Below are 17,006 nucleotides of genomic sequence, written 5' to 3' on the forward strand. Positions count from 1 at the left end.
AGCCCCAAACTCCTGGCTTCAAGGAATTCTCCTGCCTCAGCTCCGGAGTAGCTGGGACTACAGGCGAGTGCCTCCATAATTGATTGACTTTCTTTAATATATAAAATGCTCCTACTCATCCACACATAATAGACCTACAACCCTAGAGAAAAAATATGGCCAAATTATTTGAAGTCAGTTCACAAAACAGAAAATAAAGATGCTTCTTAAACATAGAAAAAGATAGAAATAAGCCTACCTTGCAAAAAAAAGGAAGGTCAATGTTCAACTACCATTGTCATTAAAAACTCTTTTAAATACCAAGGATAAAAAAAATTTTGAAAAACTGTTTATATGAATTTTATTTCAATTTCAATACTGTGCCACTCAGTATTATACATATGGTTGTATCCTGGAATTCCTCTTTCTTTAAATTATGTGCAGATTACAGAATTAGATTTTCCTTGTTAAAAATTTAAATGTTACAGAAACATACCAAAAAAATGGAAGTTTTCCCCTACATCCCCTTCCCCAAATGTATGCCTGAGATAACCTCTGTTAGCAGTGAAGGGTGTACCCTTTTTAAACCTTTCCCCAGGGATTTGCATGCATAAATTTACATATACAGGCTTTTGTACACATGGATGAGATCACATTATACACATTGTATTCCAAGTTACATTTTTCACTTAATTTGTTTTTATGATCTTTTACAGAAGTATATGTAGGCATAAATTTTTTTAAAAACTTCTGCATAGTTAGTGTTCCATGATATAAATTAATTTTTTCTTCTACTGAGGGAAAAATAAAACTGAACTAATTCTTCTTCATTTTCTTTTTTTCTCTCTCTCCCTCCCTCCCTGCCTTCTTTCCTTCCTTCTTCCTTTCCTTTCCTTTTTTGCTATTCAAAAACAATGCTAACTGTACACTTAGAAATGGTTAAGATGGTAAATTTTATGTATTTTACCATTATTATAAAAAAATAAAAATAACTCTGTATGACTGCCTTATGTTTTATATTATTATATATTATATTTATATATTTTTTAAATGCCGCAGAGAAAAACTTGGAATATACCTAAGCATGTATACAAATATTTCTGTAGATCAGACACTTAAAAGTGCAAACACCAGTCCAAAAGGAATGTTCACTTAAAATTGAAAGACTCTGATCAATTCCCCCCAAAAGCCTTAATCCACACTCCCACACAGTGTCAGAGTGCTCATTTTCTCATGTGCACACCAATACTGGATATTGGCAACCTAAATTACAGCAAACAGCAGCACAGGAGTACCCATCCTGATCGCACACCCTGTCTCAGAATGCCTGGTAATGCAAAAAGGACAAAGATAAAACAGAAAAAGAAACAGAAAACAGAAACAAGAGGTGTAGTAATTAGAAGGATGTTCTCTCTTATTTGTACAGATAGTTACATATCTAAGATCATTTGCCTATCATGTAACCATATAGCAAAAAACCCAAGAGAATTTACTGAAAACTTTTAAGCTACTAAAAGAGTACACCAAATTGGTCATACAAGAGATAAATACATAAATTTCAGAGGTTTCCTTATATGCTACCATAACGAGGGAGGGGGAAATGATCTTGGTTACAATTGTTACAATGACAATAAAATTTAGAAATAACCGTACTGAGAAAAACAGAAACTGTGTGGGGTTTACAAAAAAATATTTAAAAGATGTTTTAATAAAAATATACTTAAAAGGATTTGAATAAATGGAGACTACTCTCATTTTCCTGAATGAGAAAACTAAACATTGTAAATAGATCAATTTACCCAAGTAATTTTTTGCTTTATGTCACGCTAACCCCTCCTCCAACAAAAAAATCCCAGTTAAAAAAATTTTTGGCATTTAAAAATTATTCTAAAGTTCATCTGAAAGAATAAAGAGGAAAAAATAGGTATGAACCCTGGGGAAAACATATTATTTTACAAATAATATCCAAAAATTGGCCATTTGTAAATAAACCAAATTATGTTTTCTCCTGAATGTCAATAATGCAAAAACAAATTTCACATGGATGAAATAGTTAAATCATTTAAGAAAATAAAAGTTTAGAATAAAAAATAACTGATGATTTAACTAGTTTCTCAATGGGAAAGTACTTCTAAGAATGAAAGCAGTATCAGAAATCACAAAGCGAAAACCTAGATTTGACTAAAGGGGAGGAAAAAAACCCATATACTAACAAAACATCATAACAAAATTTAAAAGCCAGTAACAGAATGAGTAAAAAATGTAACAGAGAGGGGAATAATATCCTTAATAGGCAAAGAGATATGTAAAAATTAATAAAATGAACCACCAAACAGAAAAGTAGGTGTGTGGACAATTCATAGAAGAGGAAATTCAAAAACCAATGAACACATGAAAAAGCTTTCACCAATAATAAAAGAATGCAACTGGTGTGTATCTTTGTATAATACATAATGTTGCAGATGTTCATCATTTACATAAAAGGTGCTGACTGTGTGCCCACTGCCATGTCTTTTTTCACTCAGCATCAACTGTCCGTGAGATTGGATGTCTCATCTGGTTTGTATCGTACTTTCTAACTCCTGCATAGGAAATGCTAGTAAAAAACACAATGAGATACTACTGTACAATTACTAGGATGGCCATAATATTTTTTTTTAAAAAAAAGAAAAGAAAAATAATAAGTATTGGTGAGGATATGGAGAGAAATTGGAACTCTCACACATTGCTGGTAAGAATGTAAGATGGTTCAGCAATTGTGGGAAACAGTTTGGCTGTTCCTCAAAAAGTTAAACATAGAATTACCATATGACCCAGCAATTCCACTTCTAGATATATACCCAAAAGATAGAAGACAGGTATTCAGACAAATACATGTACATGGATGTTTATAGTAGCACTATCACAATAGCCAAAAGGCAAAAACAATCCAAATGCCCATCGATAGACGAGTAGATAAACAATTTGTGCCACATCCACATAACAGAAAATTATTTAGCCGTAAAAGGGAATGAAGTACTGATACAAGCTACAACCTAAATGAACCACAAAAACTGAAGCTAAATGAAAGCAGCCAGACACAAAAGGTTATATATGATTCAATTTATATGAACTACCCACAATCGGGACGTCCACAGAGACAATGAAGCAGACTGGTGATTACTGGAGCTGGAGGGAGGGGGGAACAGGGAGTGACTGCTTGATGGGTACAGGCTTTCTTTTTGGGGTGATCAAAAATTTTTTGGAACTAGACAAAGGTGGTGGCTGCACAACATTGTTAACATACTAAATGTCATGGAACTGTTTACTTTAAAATGGTTAATTTAATGTTATATGAATTTCACTTCAATAAAAAAGATTTTGAAAAAGAAAAACAGTAAAGTCAGTAATATTTAATTACTAAAAAAAAGTAACATGGCTCATATCTGATCAACTTACTTATTACTGTGCTGTAAGTGGCACACAGAGTGGGACTATATACAGTGGGACTATGTAGTCCCAACGCTTGGTGAACATATGGCCTCGTGAGAGGACTTTCCTAAGTACACAGAAAAATTAATAAATAAAGCTACTGCCGTGAGAGAAGGGCCCTCTGTGGGCAAGGAGAATTCAAAGATGTGCATCTGGTTATGGAGAAAATGAAAAATTTCTTAAATAAGGCATGTGAAATGAGCTTTAAGATTTGAAAGGAATTTTCACTGTTAGAGGTGGAGAAATACCATAACATGAAGAAAGTTGTGATCCCTGAAAGGATAAGTTTAAAGACATTAACTAGTCCAATCTGGTTATTGTAAAAGCTGTATAAGTTGGACACAGACATTAAAGACCAGGTGTCAAAAGACCATGACTTTTTCCCCTTTGCATCCCCAAGTGCCTAATGCAGTGTTTGGCGCATACTTGGTGATTGGTAAAAGTCAAACAAAGATAAAATATAAATGTGCATTAAAGAAATTTTTTTAAAAGTCCACGCACCAGGAAAACTATAAAATAGTAGTACTATCTAGCAGCATCTGTAGCTGTTGAGACAGTCAGTTTAAAACAAGTATGCAACAAGTTTTGAGGTACCAGGAATGAATTGCAAGTGGAATTCTAGAAAAACTTTGCATGTCATCCTCTGCTATTTGGGATCCATCCTAAATACAGACTATCTATAGTCCCACCCTGCGTGCCACTTAGAGTGCAGTAAGGTCTGTTCTATTACTCCAAGACCATGGCGAAGAGGCATAAATGAGCAGTCCGCGCACACGCAGTGTGGAGCATGCAGTCAGACAGTGAGGACTCTGCCCTCACATTTGCACTCAGCTTTCTAGGCCCATCCTCATGGAGCTGTAGAGGGGACCTGGGGACACTCAGAGAGGAAAGCCCTCGTGTGCACAGCAAGTGCGCCCCTTATGGAGTGCACACCCCTTATGGAGATGAGAACCTGCCACAGAACAGAAGGCAGTTGGCTTTGTTGTGGCGAATGAAGAAAAGGAAGGGGTGGTCAGCGCAGAACCGCGGTCCGGATTCCATGCAACACTCTACGACCAGCATGGCCGAGGCTGCCGCGGCCTCTGTGCCTTCTTCATTCACCTCCACGAAACTCTTGTGCACAAACTTAGACAGACACAGGTCTCTCTCCACCGACATTGCCAAGTCAGCCTTGCCCTGTTGAAAGACATCTACCATTCCCAAGCGCTGAAGCACAGATTCCATGTTGTAATACTCTTGTAGTTTAAATTTTGGAAGGAAAACTTCAACTTCAGTACTCTCCATTGCGTCTGGCTTGGTCCAGGCTGTGAATTTCTCAAAAGTGAGATTTTTTTCCACCTGAAAGACCAGAATCAGACTTTAAGATTCAGACTGCAGGGCACACCCACGTGCACTGCCCTTCCTCCCCAGGCGGATGGGTGTTGACTGGTCACATATCTGCCAGGGAGCTGGCCAGCTCTCCTTCTTGTCCCATGTGCTATTCCACACACAGCTTCCTCCAGAAGCAGGGGGACACCAGGCAGCCTAGAGGGGGGAAGTCTGTGACTGTCCTCGTCTTACCCAACAACTTCCAAGACATCTTTTATTCTGACAAATGTCAATGCCCAGATGACTATGCTTTTTTTCTTTTAGACTATGCTTATTCTTGAAGACAATAAACCATTGCTGGTAGGGAAAAAGATTAGAAAAGAAAGGGCTCTTGTCGAGAGTCACCCCAGGAGGGGAATCTGCCCCAGGGGAGATTTTGCTGTGGTTTCTGGAGAAGAGAGGTCACAGTTAGGGAGGTGGACAGAGTAGGTCCCGCTGCACTGCCTGCCATTTGGGGGATGGGGACTCTCACCCTGGGGATCCACGCGGGCAGGAAGCCAGGAGGGTAGAGCCTGGGCTTCACACCACACCTGGGGCCACCATCCGCCCCTCCCAGCCGTGCTAAGTCCAAAGTCAAGACTTTCTCATTCTCCATTTCAGATTAGAGATTTTTTTTTAGATCTTAAAGTGTAATGCTAATAATAATGATCACAGTAACGGGTCACATTATGGACTTTGCTGTTTGCCAGACCCCCATGCTAGCGCTGAGAAACCAGAAGTCGAGGTGAATGATTTCGCAGGTCACGCAGATAACACTGGGAGAGGTCGGTCTGGAGCGCAAGTTCGATCCCAAAGCCGGCGGCCTCACCCAGCCCAGCTCCACGCCGTCGTCGGGCAGCAGCACCAGCAGGCTCAGCTCCCCGCCCGCGTAGGGCAGCTCCAGCACCTGCGCGCGCACCTCGCTCACGCGGGCCGTCTTAAACGTGGCCTCCTGGAACATCATCTGCACCGGCCTCTGCTCCTCCTGATGGGGACGCACAGGCCACGAGTTAAAGCACGTCATCGAAAGAGGCGGTGAGAGCTCCCCAAGGAGCGCCAGTTGCCCCCAGGGGTGTCCACAGCCCGCGTGATGGAAACCGCATTCGTGCGGCAGTTAACACAGAAATGTCACCAGCTCCTTCTAGCACCAAGACTTCACTGTAAGCAGACACAGTGCTAGCTTGGGAAAGGTTCATGCAACAAAATAAAATGTGACCTGGATTTCCAGAGGAAGAGGGCAGATTTACCTCATTTAAAATATGCTCAACAAATATATCTAAAGAAAACAATTTGAAATTAAAAAGTAAATTATTTTTATTTAATTAGAAAAATTGTATAAATTGGGATGAAATTTATAGTTTCCCAGTTGTGGGACTGGTAGTATAGATGGATACATCCCCTCAGACAGAATAAAGGACCACATATATCTTCATGTATTTTAACCCCATTGTTTCAATTCTGATACTCTAAGGAAATAATTTTTAAAAAATACAGAAGAGTACATGATTGCAGAAGTTAATTGAAGTAGTACATTTATTAAATTAATTTTTAAAAATTGATATAGACCATCTATCATACAAATTAAAATAGTTACAAAATCAGTGTTAGAAAAAATTTACTTCTCACCCTACCTTTGCAACTGGAGAATTGATTCTGTTAAAAGTTATCTAAAGTACACCTTATTAAAAAGGGGGGGAAGGTTGTTACTTGTACAAGTTTTCTAATTGCATTAAAATGGTATTTTTTTTTTAGAGGCTGGAGGATTTGGGAAACTATTCTAATGCTTGGCTTAATTGAAGTTTTACTTTGATGTCAAGACGAAGGTCTTTGTCACTCAGTTTTGTTATTAGACACCTGTAAGTACTGAATTAATGATAATAATTTAATTAACAATTGAAATTAATAATTTTAATTTTTTAGAAAACTGAATAAAGAAATGTATCTTCAGGCCGGGCGCGGTGGCTCACGCCTGTAATCCTAACACTTGGGAGGCCGAGGCGGGTGGATTGTGTGAGCTCAGGAGTTCAAGACCAGCCTGAGCAAGAGCGAGACCCCGTCTCTACTAAAAATAGAAAGAAACTATATGGACAGCTAAAAATATATATATAGAAAAAATTGGCCAGGCATGGTGGCGCATGCCTGTAGTCCCAGCTACTTGGGAGGCTGAGGCAGAAGGATTGCTTGAGCCCAGGAGTTTGAGGTAGCTCTGAGCTGGGCTGACGCCACGGCACTCTAGCCCAGGCAACAGAGTAAGACTCTGTCTCAAAAAAAAAAAAAAAAAAGAAAGAAATGTATCTTCACATTCTCTCCCTCTACCCTCCCCACCCCACATATCACACCACCTCAGTGACTGTTTCTTTGCTTTCTGGCCAAGTAACTTGAGCTTAAAGGAGACTCTTTAGTTTCCAGAACTAGGTATCAGCAATGGTTTCTGAGAAATTACCAGAGGCAGTAAGAGCAGTGATGAAATGCAAAAAATTATAGGCAGCAAATATCTTTTATTCTTTCAATTTTTTCTACTGAGTGTAAAAATTCATTCAGAAATATGTTAAGTTTCAAATTATTTTTAACCAGTCATTTATGCACTTACAAAGTTAAACTTTTCCATTTAATTTCTTTATCAAACTAGCATGATTTTTTAAAGCTTCCCCCTACCTGGTTTATTTTAAAAGGCATTTCCCTGGTGCATGTCTTGTCAAACTGCTCGTTCCACCTTCCTTTGAAGTAGATGGCGTTGACAAGAACCAGCCTGGTCTGTGCATCAATTGAGTTACCCGGCAACAACTCTTCAATTTTACCTTTCAAGAAAAGTAGAGACTACATTCAGTTGTTTTTTTAATAAAAATCTGATTAATAAACTGTGATACAATGTATTGGCAGATCCTAGATTATTAGTCGAGAATCAAACATCCTGTTTTCAAGTTTGCTGAGCTTGGGTTGTTATGTACAGAAATAAAAAACAACACATACAAGTGGTATTCATGATTACTGACACCTTGGGAACACCCACCAAGCTGAGGATGGTGAAAGACTCCTAAGTCACTCAAGGAAACCAGAGAGGATAGAAAAACTACACCAGGATGGAGAGAACAAGACAAGCAGGATAAGAGAGATGGGTTGGAGGGGTGTGATTTATCTCACACGATTAAATGGAGGTTTGATCTAACCCTCCGTGGTCACGCCCAGTTCTAACATACTATGACTACACATGGACAAGTCAGAGGTAGCCAGAATCTATGGCTCAAAGGGGAGAAAGTTGGCAGTGGACACATACAGAGTTTCTGGAAGCGCTGGAAGAGATATTAGTATTGTATCATCTAAACAAAGCACAAGGCATCTCTGCAAAAGAGAATGTGGGCAAGTGAAGATACCCACTTCTTCCTCTAGAGATCAAGTGCTACCTTTCCAACAAACTAAGAGCATCCCTGCTAATTCACTGTCTCAAGAAGGCATGAGTGCTAAAGATTACAAGTTGAAATGAGGGAAATAATTGCTAAATCTTTAAAGGAAGACTACCTCTCACTCTTTACTATCTCATTTATTAACAGAAATATTCCTAGTGGCACTAAGCATAACTGGTGCAAAAGAGTCTGAATGGTTCAAACATCAGACTGTCCTTCATCTTGGGGGTGAAGGTAAGAACATGTCACTGTTTGAAATAGAAATAAATAAGTTTCAACCCCAAATAGAGGGTGTTTTCTTTCAGTCTGTGGAACTGATCAGCCCTGAGAGAGGGTCTGTAGTTGACCGATCAAGCTAGGTATGAAGTCTAATTCAGGGAGCTGGAATGGAAGCTATGAAGGAGGCAGAAGCAACCTTAACGGGTAAAGGTGGTAGTGATGAGGTCCCCACAGAATCTAGGAAGAGGGAGCCCGAGTGCATGTCCATCAGTTTCCTTCTCACAGGGATGATGAAGTCACACAACATGTGAACGTTACAGGACAGTGAAGTGTGTTTTAATGTAAGTTATTAAACTGGAAATCTGGCTTCAGTTTCTTTTGACCTTTGTATCAGCCACTCTCTGGTCCTGGCAGAATAGACAAAATTAAATCTCTGTTGTTGAAAATCTGAGTATCTGATCAGAACTTTTATGAGTCCACCAAGGTTCAGTATGCCATGAGACCCAGCCAGCCAACAGCACTCTGACCACTGGAGACCCAGTGAGATCAGAGGGGCGGGGAGGGCAGCTGAAAGGGAGGAAGAAGAGGAGGAGGAGATGAAGGAGGAAGAGGTGGGGGTGGGGATGGGGAGGAGGGTGGAATAACTTGTAATTCTGACCTTCAGTCTTTTTTGAGACCCAAGTGTTGATGTGTCTCCTGGACTCTTCTGCAGCCTTGACAAAAGAAAGCTGCTTCACTTCAGCGTGATAGAACTGAAGACAGGATTCCTTAAACGGCTTTAGGGAGAGAAGTGTTCAGCGAGGCTGCATTGCTAAAGAAGATGTCAGCAAGCTTCCCAAAACTCTAAATATTCTATCCTTTTCTTCAATAAAAAGAACATATGTATCTCTTAAAAAGTGATATTTTAGTCTACTAAATGTTAAAATATCAGACTTTGTAAGCAGGTACATACTGAGCCCTGAATAACAGGAAATGAATTTCAGGAATAGTCACATTTTAAATAATACAAGATATAATTATACAATTATGATCTTTTAAAAAAAAGTTTACCATGAATTTCTCAATTTCTCTAGTCTTTCTCACAGACTCTATATCACCAGGCATTTTGAATACAAACTTCTATTGTTCTATTGATTCACTTACTGAAAGGAATTTACAAGTCTTCTCTCCAAAGAGCCTGTTGGCTGTTCTAAGCAAGTACTGGGTGCCAGGCTTGTTCACTTCGGTGAGAAGTGACTGGAAACCCTGATGAATGTCTTTCTCTGTGTTTAAAGAAAGCACCTGTTGAGAAAAATAATTCAAAAATTATGAATATAGTGCTTTGGTCTCAGAAAAAAATTGCAAGCACGATCTTTTCTCAAATATTTGACAAAATTTTCTTTTGAAAGAAGGCTGTTTTTATTTTAATGGAGTACTTCATGCATCCTAGAGAAGCGACAGTGTCAGGGTGGCGGAGAGGACAGTGCGGACACAGAAAGCAGGTGAGGAACAGATCTGGCTATTCTGCCTGCATGTTCTCTCTTGTCTAAAGATGAGTCACAGGCAAAAATGACAAGGGTGAGAGAGGTCCAGAAAAGGGCTATGATAAAACCCTGCCTCCCAAGGGAAGCAAAAATGTGATCTAAATAGAGGGAAACTTACCTCCAAAAAATTTTTTTTAAAAGATGCAGTTAAAAGCACCAAAAATGGGCAGAAATACAATCATAATAGGACTCCTCAAAAGAAAATAAGGGTATAAAATAGTAATATGATTAATAATTAGGCTAAAATATAGTTATTAAAATCCTATACTAGAAAGATAATATATGTATATATTTTTAAATCTTACTTTACTATTTCAAAATAATCCATCATATATTAGGCCATAAGAAAAGTCTCCATCAATACAGAAATTATACAGGTTATATTCTCTGACCTCAGTATAGTAACTAGAAATCAATAATATTTTAAATAAAATACCAATAACATGGAAATCACTCTTCTAAATACTATTGAAAATACTTCTAAATAAATAATTCTTCCAAGTAACAACTAAAATGCTCTTCTAAACAAATAATGTTTCTAAATAATTAATAATTAATAATTCTTCTAAGTATAATAACTATATGATTTACAAAATAATCAAAATAGAAGTGATATATATTAGACCAAAGGGTTAGGCCAAAAATAAGTAAAAACATAGCATTAGTTATTTTTAATATTACCTAGATAATGAAATGATAAAACTTTCAACTCATGATGTACGAAAAGACACAGAAAAATCCCTAAGGAATTTAGGGAAAAACAGAAAAGGGTCAATGGATCCAAAAGCTTGTTCTTTAAAAGAAAATACACATACACATGAAATAGAGAACCATCCATCAAATGTAAGAAAGATAAGAAAAAGCATCCCAAAGGAAAGTTATAAATGAAAAAGCTTACAGAAATGGATACAAAGGAAATGTTAAAATAATGGAAACTATGTACAATTATTTTCAGCAAAGTATGTATTATAAATTACCAAACGAAAGTCAAAAATATGAATATACCAGTGACAATGAAGAAACAAGAAAATGGAGAACTACTTCATAAAAGGTATGCTCTTTTAAGAGAATCAGTTTCTAATATTTTCTAGTATTAAAGAAATTCATATTTCTTGTGCAATACACACTATTCTATAACATAGGGGAAAAAAGAAAGCTACTAAATTCATTTTATAAAGCTCATAGATTAGTGGTAGGACAATCTGTCAAAAATAGAACAAAAACGAAAGCTAAAACCAATTTCACTTAATGCCACTGTTCCTATTAATAGCTAACATATGTTGAGCACTTACGGTGGATAGTCTCGTTGAACCCTCACATTAATTGAAAGAACATTTATAGAAGTAAAGACACAGTATGCTCACCAAGTATACAACCTAAAGCCAAAAGGGAGGAACTAGGATTGGAAGAAAATGCTTTATATCATCAGGGTGATTGTCTCTGCGTGGGGGAGCCACAGGGATTTCTTTCCTCTCTTCTACTTTCATCTTTTAAGATATTTTGTATTTTTTAAAAAATGGCTCTTACCACTTATATAATGAAGGAAAAACAAATTATTTTCTTTTCTCTACAGAAGTAATCAAGTTAGACAAATGATTTGTTAAAACATTTCTGCTGCTATTAGAACTTCTCTTGAGGTTACAAGTAGAATGTGCTCAGCAGGTTGAGTGTTTCCTTAGTATCTAGGGGGCGCGGAGGGCTCTCAATATCAGCCCTCAGAAAGCAACCAATTTTGGTGCTCTCAAAAAAAAAAAAAAAAAAAGCTCCCTGTAAGGGTTTATCAGTTAGCCTAAAACATAGAAAAAGACCATAAATATTTAATCATAAAGAACTCCAAAGAATCAAAATAGTGTCACTAAATGTTAACACAACAACAAAAAAATCCCCTGACACACAGAGCTAGGGAAGGCCATGAAGAGAGGGTTCTCACACTTGTGTGCCTGATAACAAAACTTCACAAAAGACTGTAAAAACCACAACTTTGCCCAAAGGCCATCACAACCTTACACAAAAAAATACTTCAATGACATCCGCCCAGGAACTGCCTGTCCAACCTCCAACTGGCATAACCTTTGTTATTGCTCTTTGTAGCCAAGAATAATGATTTCAAAACAATTATGTAATCCTCCTCATTTTTTCCTTTAAAAATCTATTTTCCTTTAACTCCCTGACTATGTACCTAGCTTACTGTGGCATGCATATTCCCATCGCAATGCTGTATCCCAAATAAACTTCTTTTCCTTTAGAGAGCCTCTCTCCATTTGTCACTAAGGTTGACACCCTCTACACATAAACTCTTCACTCTCTCACACAATGAGCTGGGAATTGATTAAAATGAGTAATCATTATTGAAAATGGCCCTCAAGGGAAAAGAAAGTCATATTGAAACAAAAAGCCGCTATGAATAACTCTCCTACGATGAAGGTGTGTTCAGGGGCCCAAGCTTAGCAATGTCACAAGCTTTTAGGTTTCATCTCAAGCAGGTGTCTCCTACCCTCTCTGGAAACCCCTGAGGACAGGGACTGAGCCTGAACCATTTCCAGAGGTCCACTGAACGTGGGGTAAGCGGAGCTAACAGAGCATTCACGGTCTGTGCCTGTCAGGAAGGGCGTGCCTCTGACCCCTCCTTTGCATATTTCTGTTTCTGCCCTGGCTGAGCCAGGAAGGCGCCTGGGTTTGGAAATGAAGTGAAACAGGTATTCCTTACAAAGTCTCTCCAAAAAAGAGATCTTAGCAACTTATGTTTCAAATCATTTCCAGTATCATTTCCTAAACAAAATGCTAGGACAAAATTTTGGCCGTCTTTTCCAGGTTATTAACTGAGGGAACTCTCCACCCTGCAAAAAAGAAAAAAATCTCAGTGGAGTAAATTCCCCGTCTACCTTCTCCGAGTCGGTCCCACCTCCCTCGAACTGGTGTGTGCACACTCAGGCACCACGGCCACCTGCCTTCCTCAGCACTTCTGGAGCATGAATGTGAAGCTGGTGATCGACACATGGTGCAGGCCAGTCCCCCTCCTGGGCAACAGGCCAGCTTACCTGGGCCATCTGGGCCGCAGTGTTTCCCTTTGCACCCAGGAGGACCATGGCCAGGGCAGCGGAGATGCTCATGGGAGAATAAAACACGTTGTGCGAAGGGTTGTCCTGACAGAGTATCTTTAAAAGGCTAATGGCAAAGGTGCCATTTGCTTCATCGAGAGTTTCCATGACGCAGGTCCTGGAATCCAAGAACAGAGAGAGATGCTGCTTCAACACATCCCTGAGTGTTACTGACTCAGTACACGGCAATTTTGGAATTGTACTTTTTTGTTTTCATGTCAAAGCTCACAAATATTTCAAATTGGAGGAAAATCCATTTTCTGTTGGTCTCCATCCAAAAATGAAATCCAAATTTTAAGGTAATTAGCTAAGTGTAGTGACCGTAGCAAATCAAACCAGCTGGAAAGCTTCAAGGATATCAACAGCACTGGCTTGCCTGCCAGACACACACACACACACACACACACACACACACACACACACACACACGACACAGCTGGGAGCAGCAAACTCCCAACCTCTCCAGTAAGGACCAGCTCCTCCCAGAGGAGGAGGAAACCCAGAGTGACAAATGTCCAGGTTCTCCAGCCTGGCCGTGGAAACACTGTGCTTATTCTTGCCTGCATTTATGAGGAGTCCTCCCAAGATTTTCAAATGGACACCAGGCTGTGGCCTGTTTGTCAGCTGAAACACAAAAGATACTGAGATGCTGAATCAGACTCAGACAGATGGCTCTGAGGCCAGGGTCTGTCACCCACAATGGCTGCTCACTGGGTGACAGCTGGGGGAGAGCCAGTCTGCTCTCCTGCTGAGAACCCTCACTTCCCAGGAGAAAAGCCCAGCCCCAGGCCCACATCTGTTGACATCCCAGAACCCAAATCAGAGTTCCCAAACGTCGCTATCCTCCGGACATCATGTGACCTTCAAACATTGGAAGTTGGGCTGAGACAACTGTGTGGGGTTTTTTTGCTTTGTTCTGTTTTGTCTTCAATGTTCTTGCTAACTCAGAAACGTGGGTTTGAGAGCTTTACTCATTAGTCCCACCAAAAGCCATGAGAGTAGACTGCACATGAGGGGAAGGGACTCATCCCTGTAGAATGCCAGAACAGAAAGGCAAGCAAGAACAGTCAAAGGTGAGGCAGTAAAACCAGCAAGAACAAGGGGGCAGTAGCTGTGAAGCCAGTGGAGGCCAAGTGTGAATGCAACTGGGCAGGTCTGTTGGCCACCTACCTGAAACCCAGTGCACACCTGCCGCCACCCCAGACCACAGTTCCCAGTGTCCTTGGTAATGAGACCCTCACTCGCCCAGCTGCTCCCCTGAGACCCTGGGAGACCTCCCTGACTCCTTCCCATCTCTCCCTCGTCCCCCCACACCCATCACCAAGGCCTCCTGCCCCCAAGTCTCTCTCCAACCTGTGCAGTTCCGGTCCTGTGCCTCGTCTGGACCCTGCAGGCTCCCTCCAGAGCCTCTGGTCTCCCTGCAGCCACTCCCCACTGTATTCAGCCTGTGCTCACGAAAATGCAAACCAAACCACTGGAGAAGCCTTGGGACAATAAACAGAACCGGCTCCCCCCACCCCACCCCAGCCACAGACACTGAGACACACACACACACACAGACACACACACGGGATCCTGAGAGGAGAGCAGCGTCTTGGTCCTTTTACCGCTTCCCCTGAACCTCCCCTGTCCCTAAGGATGGGCTCAAAGCCGCCTTATTGAAATGGCTTCGCCAAGGCGCCCGCCCCTGCCCAGGCCTCGCTCCCCCTCACAGTCTCCAGCTCTGGCCACCCTGACCCCTGTCAAAGTCCTCTCGCAGCCCTTGCAAACACTGCGTATCCCTCTTAGAAGGCCCACCTCCGCCGCCGGGTTAATCCCACTCCCCTTCCCAGCTCCACTAGCAATCGCAGCCCCGGCCCCCTCCCACGCGACACCTCCCCAGCGCGACCGTTGTCCCAGTGCGTGTGGCCCCCGCCAGACTGGGCGCTGCAGCGAGGGCTGTGTGGGGCACCGTCCATTCTAGGCCTTGCAGGGTGGCCGGGAACAAGCAGGGCTCCCTCAGTTTGGCCGCGCTCCTGAGAGCCAGCGACAGGATGGGTAAGGAGCGCTCGGATTTGGAACAGGAGACACGAGACGGGATTTAAAGGACAGGGAAGAGGTAGGACGGACGTCCTTCTGCGGATCCCCGAGGAGAGAGGAGCGGTGAGAAAACGGGGCGGCAGGCGGGGACGGGGCTGCAGGGCGAGGACCGAGGCCGGGAGAGGGCAGCGGGTAGGGACAGCGCCCGGGGCTCGCGGGGACCGCGCCGCACCGCTCCGGGGCCGGCCCGAGGCACAGCCCGGCTGCGCCGGCACCAGCCACCGCGGGAAAGAGGCCGTTTCTGCTCCGAGACAGCTGCCCGAGCCGAGCTAAGGCTCCCGTCCTCGGTCCGTCCCTCAGCGTCCGCCTGCGGGTCCTAACGCTGCCCTGCGCGGGGACACCCCACCTGCCACCTTCGTTCGCCTCCGTCGCCGCGCTCCGAGCCCGGACGCCGCCCCGAGGCGCAGGACCCGACCCCTCACTGCGCGCCGCGGGGTTCTAAAGCCTTTTGTAACCCGGGACTTTCAGTCTTCCTGTCCGCTGCGCGCTCGGGGTCGCCGGGGAGGGGCGACCAGGCCAGGCCCGAACCCGCTGACGCCGCCGCCCAGTCCCCTCGCGCCCGGCCTCGCCGCTGAGACCCACGAGCGCACACGGGACCACCGCCCGGGTCGCGGGGTCGGCAGAGGCGCGCTCCCTCTGGGCCAGGACGACTCTGACACCGAATGCTGAAAGGGAAAGCGTCCCGACTCTGACAGCGCAGAGAGCAGGCCGGAAGCCTGCGGGCCCCAGGGCTTAGCTGCCTGGAAAGGGGCAGAGGGGACAGAACCTGGAGCGCCGCCGGTCCTTTCCGCTCCCGGGAAGCGAAGGTAGAGTGACACACAGGCAGGAAGGTCCCGGGGTCTGCGTTCCACGCCTCTTGTCCTACGTCCAGCAGGGATTCCGTTAGCACCGAAGTATTTGCTCCGCTAGTTAGTCCTAGTCCTGGCCCGGATACAGAGCCCAGGCGTCCTGAGTCCCAGTGCCCGAGCCCTTCTGCAACCCGGGTGTGCGGGCCGCGGTGCTGGTGTGAGCAGCCCGAGACAGAACCCAGCCAGACGGTGACCTCTATCCGGGTTTCAGAGGCACAAACCGCTTCAGGGAGTTGGTGCCGCCTTTCATGACGTCATCTGAGACACCGCCCCCCTCCAACACACACACATATCCCTTCCCCTCACTGTGCCATCGTCAGGCTGGAACAATTGGAAGCATTTCTTGTTGGCACCACGATGTCCAGAGGAAGAGAACAGACCAAGAGACTTTATGGAGTGGGGAGCATTTCCCTGAAGCCTTGTCCCTCAGCACATTTCCCCTCCTGTTCCACGTTAGCCAGAGTTAATGCATTCTCAGGAGGCTCAGAGCCGGGGTGAGGCCAGCCAGATGCCTAACCACAAAGTTTTAAGGACAGATACACTCTCAGGTGCCAACCCTGCATTTTCACCACCCTGACAATCAGAGCCTCCTTAAATTTTGCACCCTAGGTGCCTAGCTTATTTTTTAAAATAACACCTTTATTAAGATACACTTCACATACCATAATATTTGTCCTTCTAAAGCACACCATTCAGTGCTTGTTAGTATACCTGTAAAGCTGTACAGCTGTCACCAGCATCTAACTCCAGAACATTTTCATCACTTCAAAAAGAAATGTGATACCCATCAGCACTTATTCTCTGTTCCCTCTGCCCCTTCCAGTCACTGGGGACTGCTAGTCCATTTTGTTTCCATGGATTTTCCTTTTGTGACCGTTTCATGTAAATTGAATCATACAAGATGATTTGTGACTGCCTCCTTCTGCGTAGCGTGTTTTCAAGGTTTATTCCTGATGGTTCAAAGCAGCATTTATCAGTACTTCATTTCTTTTTATGACTAAATAATATTCATAATAATATTGTATGTATATCCTTTTTTAT

The 17,006-nt window shown here is 42.7% G+C and overlaps 1 protein-coding gene across 3 annotated transcripts; it reads right to left on the reverse strand.

The window, feature by feature from the left end:
- Positions 1-3,066: 3,066 nt before the first annotated feature.
- Positions 3,067-16,197, reverse strand: SERPINB9 (serpin family B member 9). 3 transcript variants are annotated; one of them, XM_045551574.1, is made up of 7 exons: positions 15,884-16,197; positions 12,979-13,156; positions 9,561-9,698; positions 9,076-9,193; positions 7,453-7,595; positions 5,627-5,782; positions 3,067-4,788 (listed from the first exon to the last, which is right to left on the reverse strand). In XM_045551574.1, exons 2-7 carry the CDS (start codon positions 13,144-13,146, stop codon positions 4,387-4,389), a joined length of 1,125 nt encoding a protein of 374 aa, XP_045407530.1. In that variant the 5' UTR covers positions 13,147-13,156; positions 15,884-16,197; the 3' UTR covers positions 3,067-4,386. The 3 variants fall into 3 exon arrangements, with proteins under 3 accessions (XP_045407530.1, XP_045407531.1, XP_045407532.1); XM_045551575.1 differs by lacking the exon at positions 15,884-16,197 and adding an exon at positions 15,464-15,601; XM_045551576.1 differs by lacking the exon at positions 15,884-16,197 and adding an exon at positions 14,392-14,565 and having other exon boundaries at positions 12,979-13,662.
- Positions 16,198-17,006: the final 809 nt, after the last annotated feature.

This window comes from Lemur catta, chromosome 5 (assembly GCF_020740605.2).
Source record: "Lemur catta isolate mLemCat1 chromosome 5, mLemCat1.pri, whole genome shotgun sequence".
NCBI lineage: Eukaryota > Metazoa > Chordata > Mammalia > Primates > Lemuridae > Lemur > Lemur catta.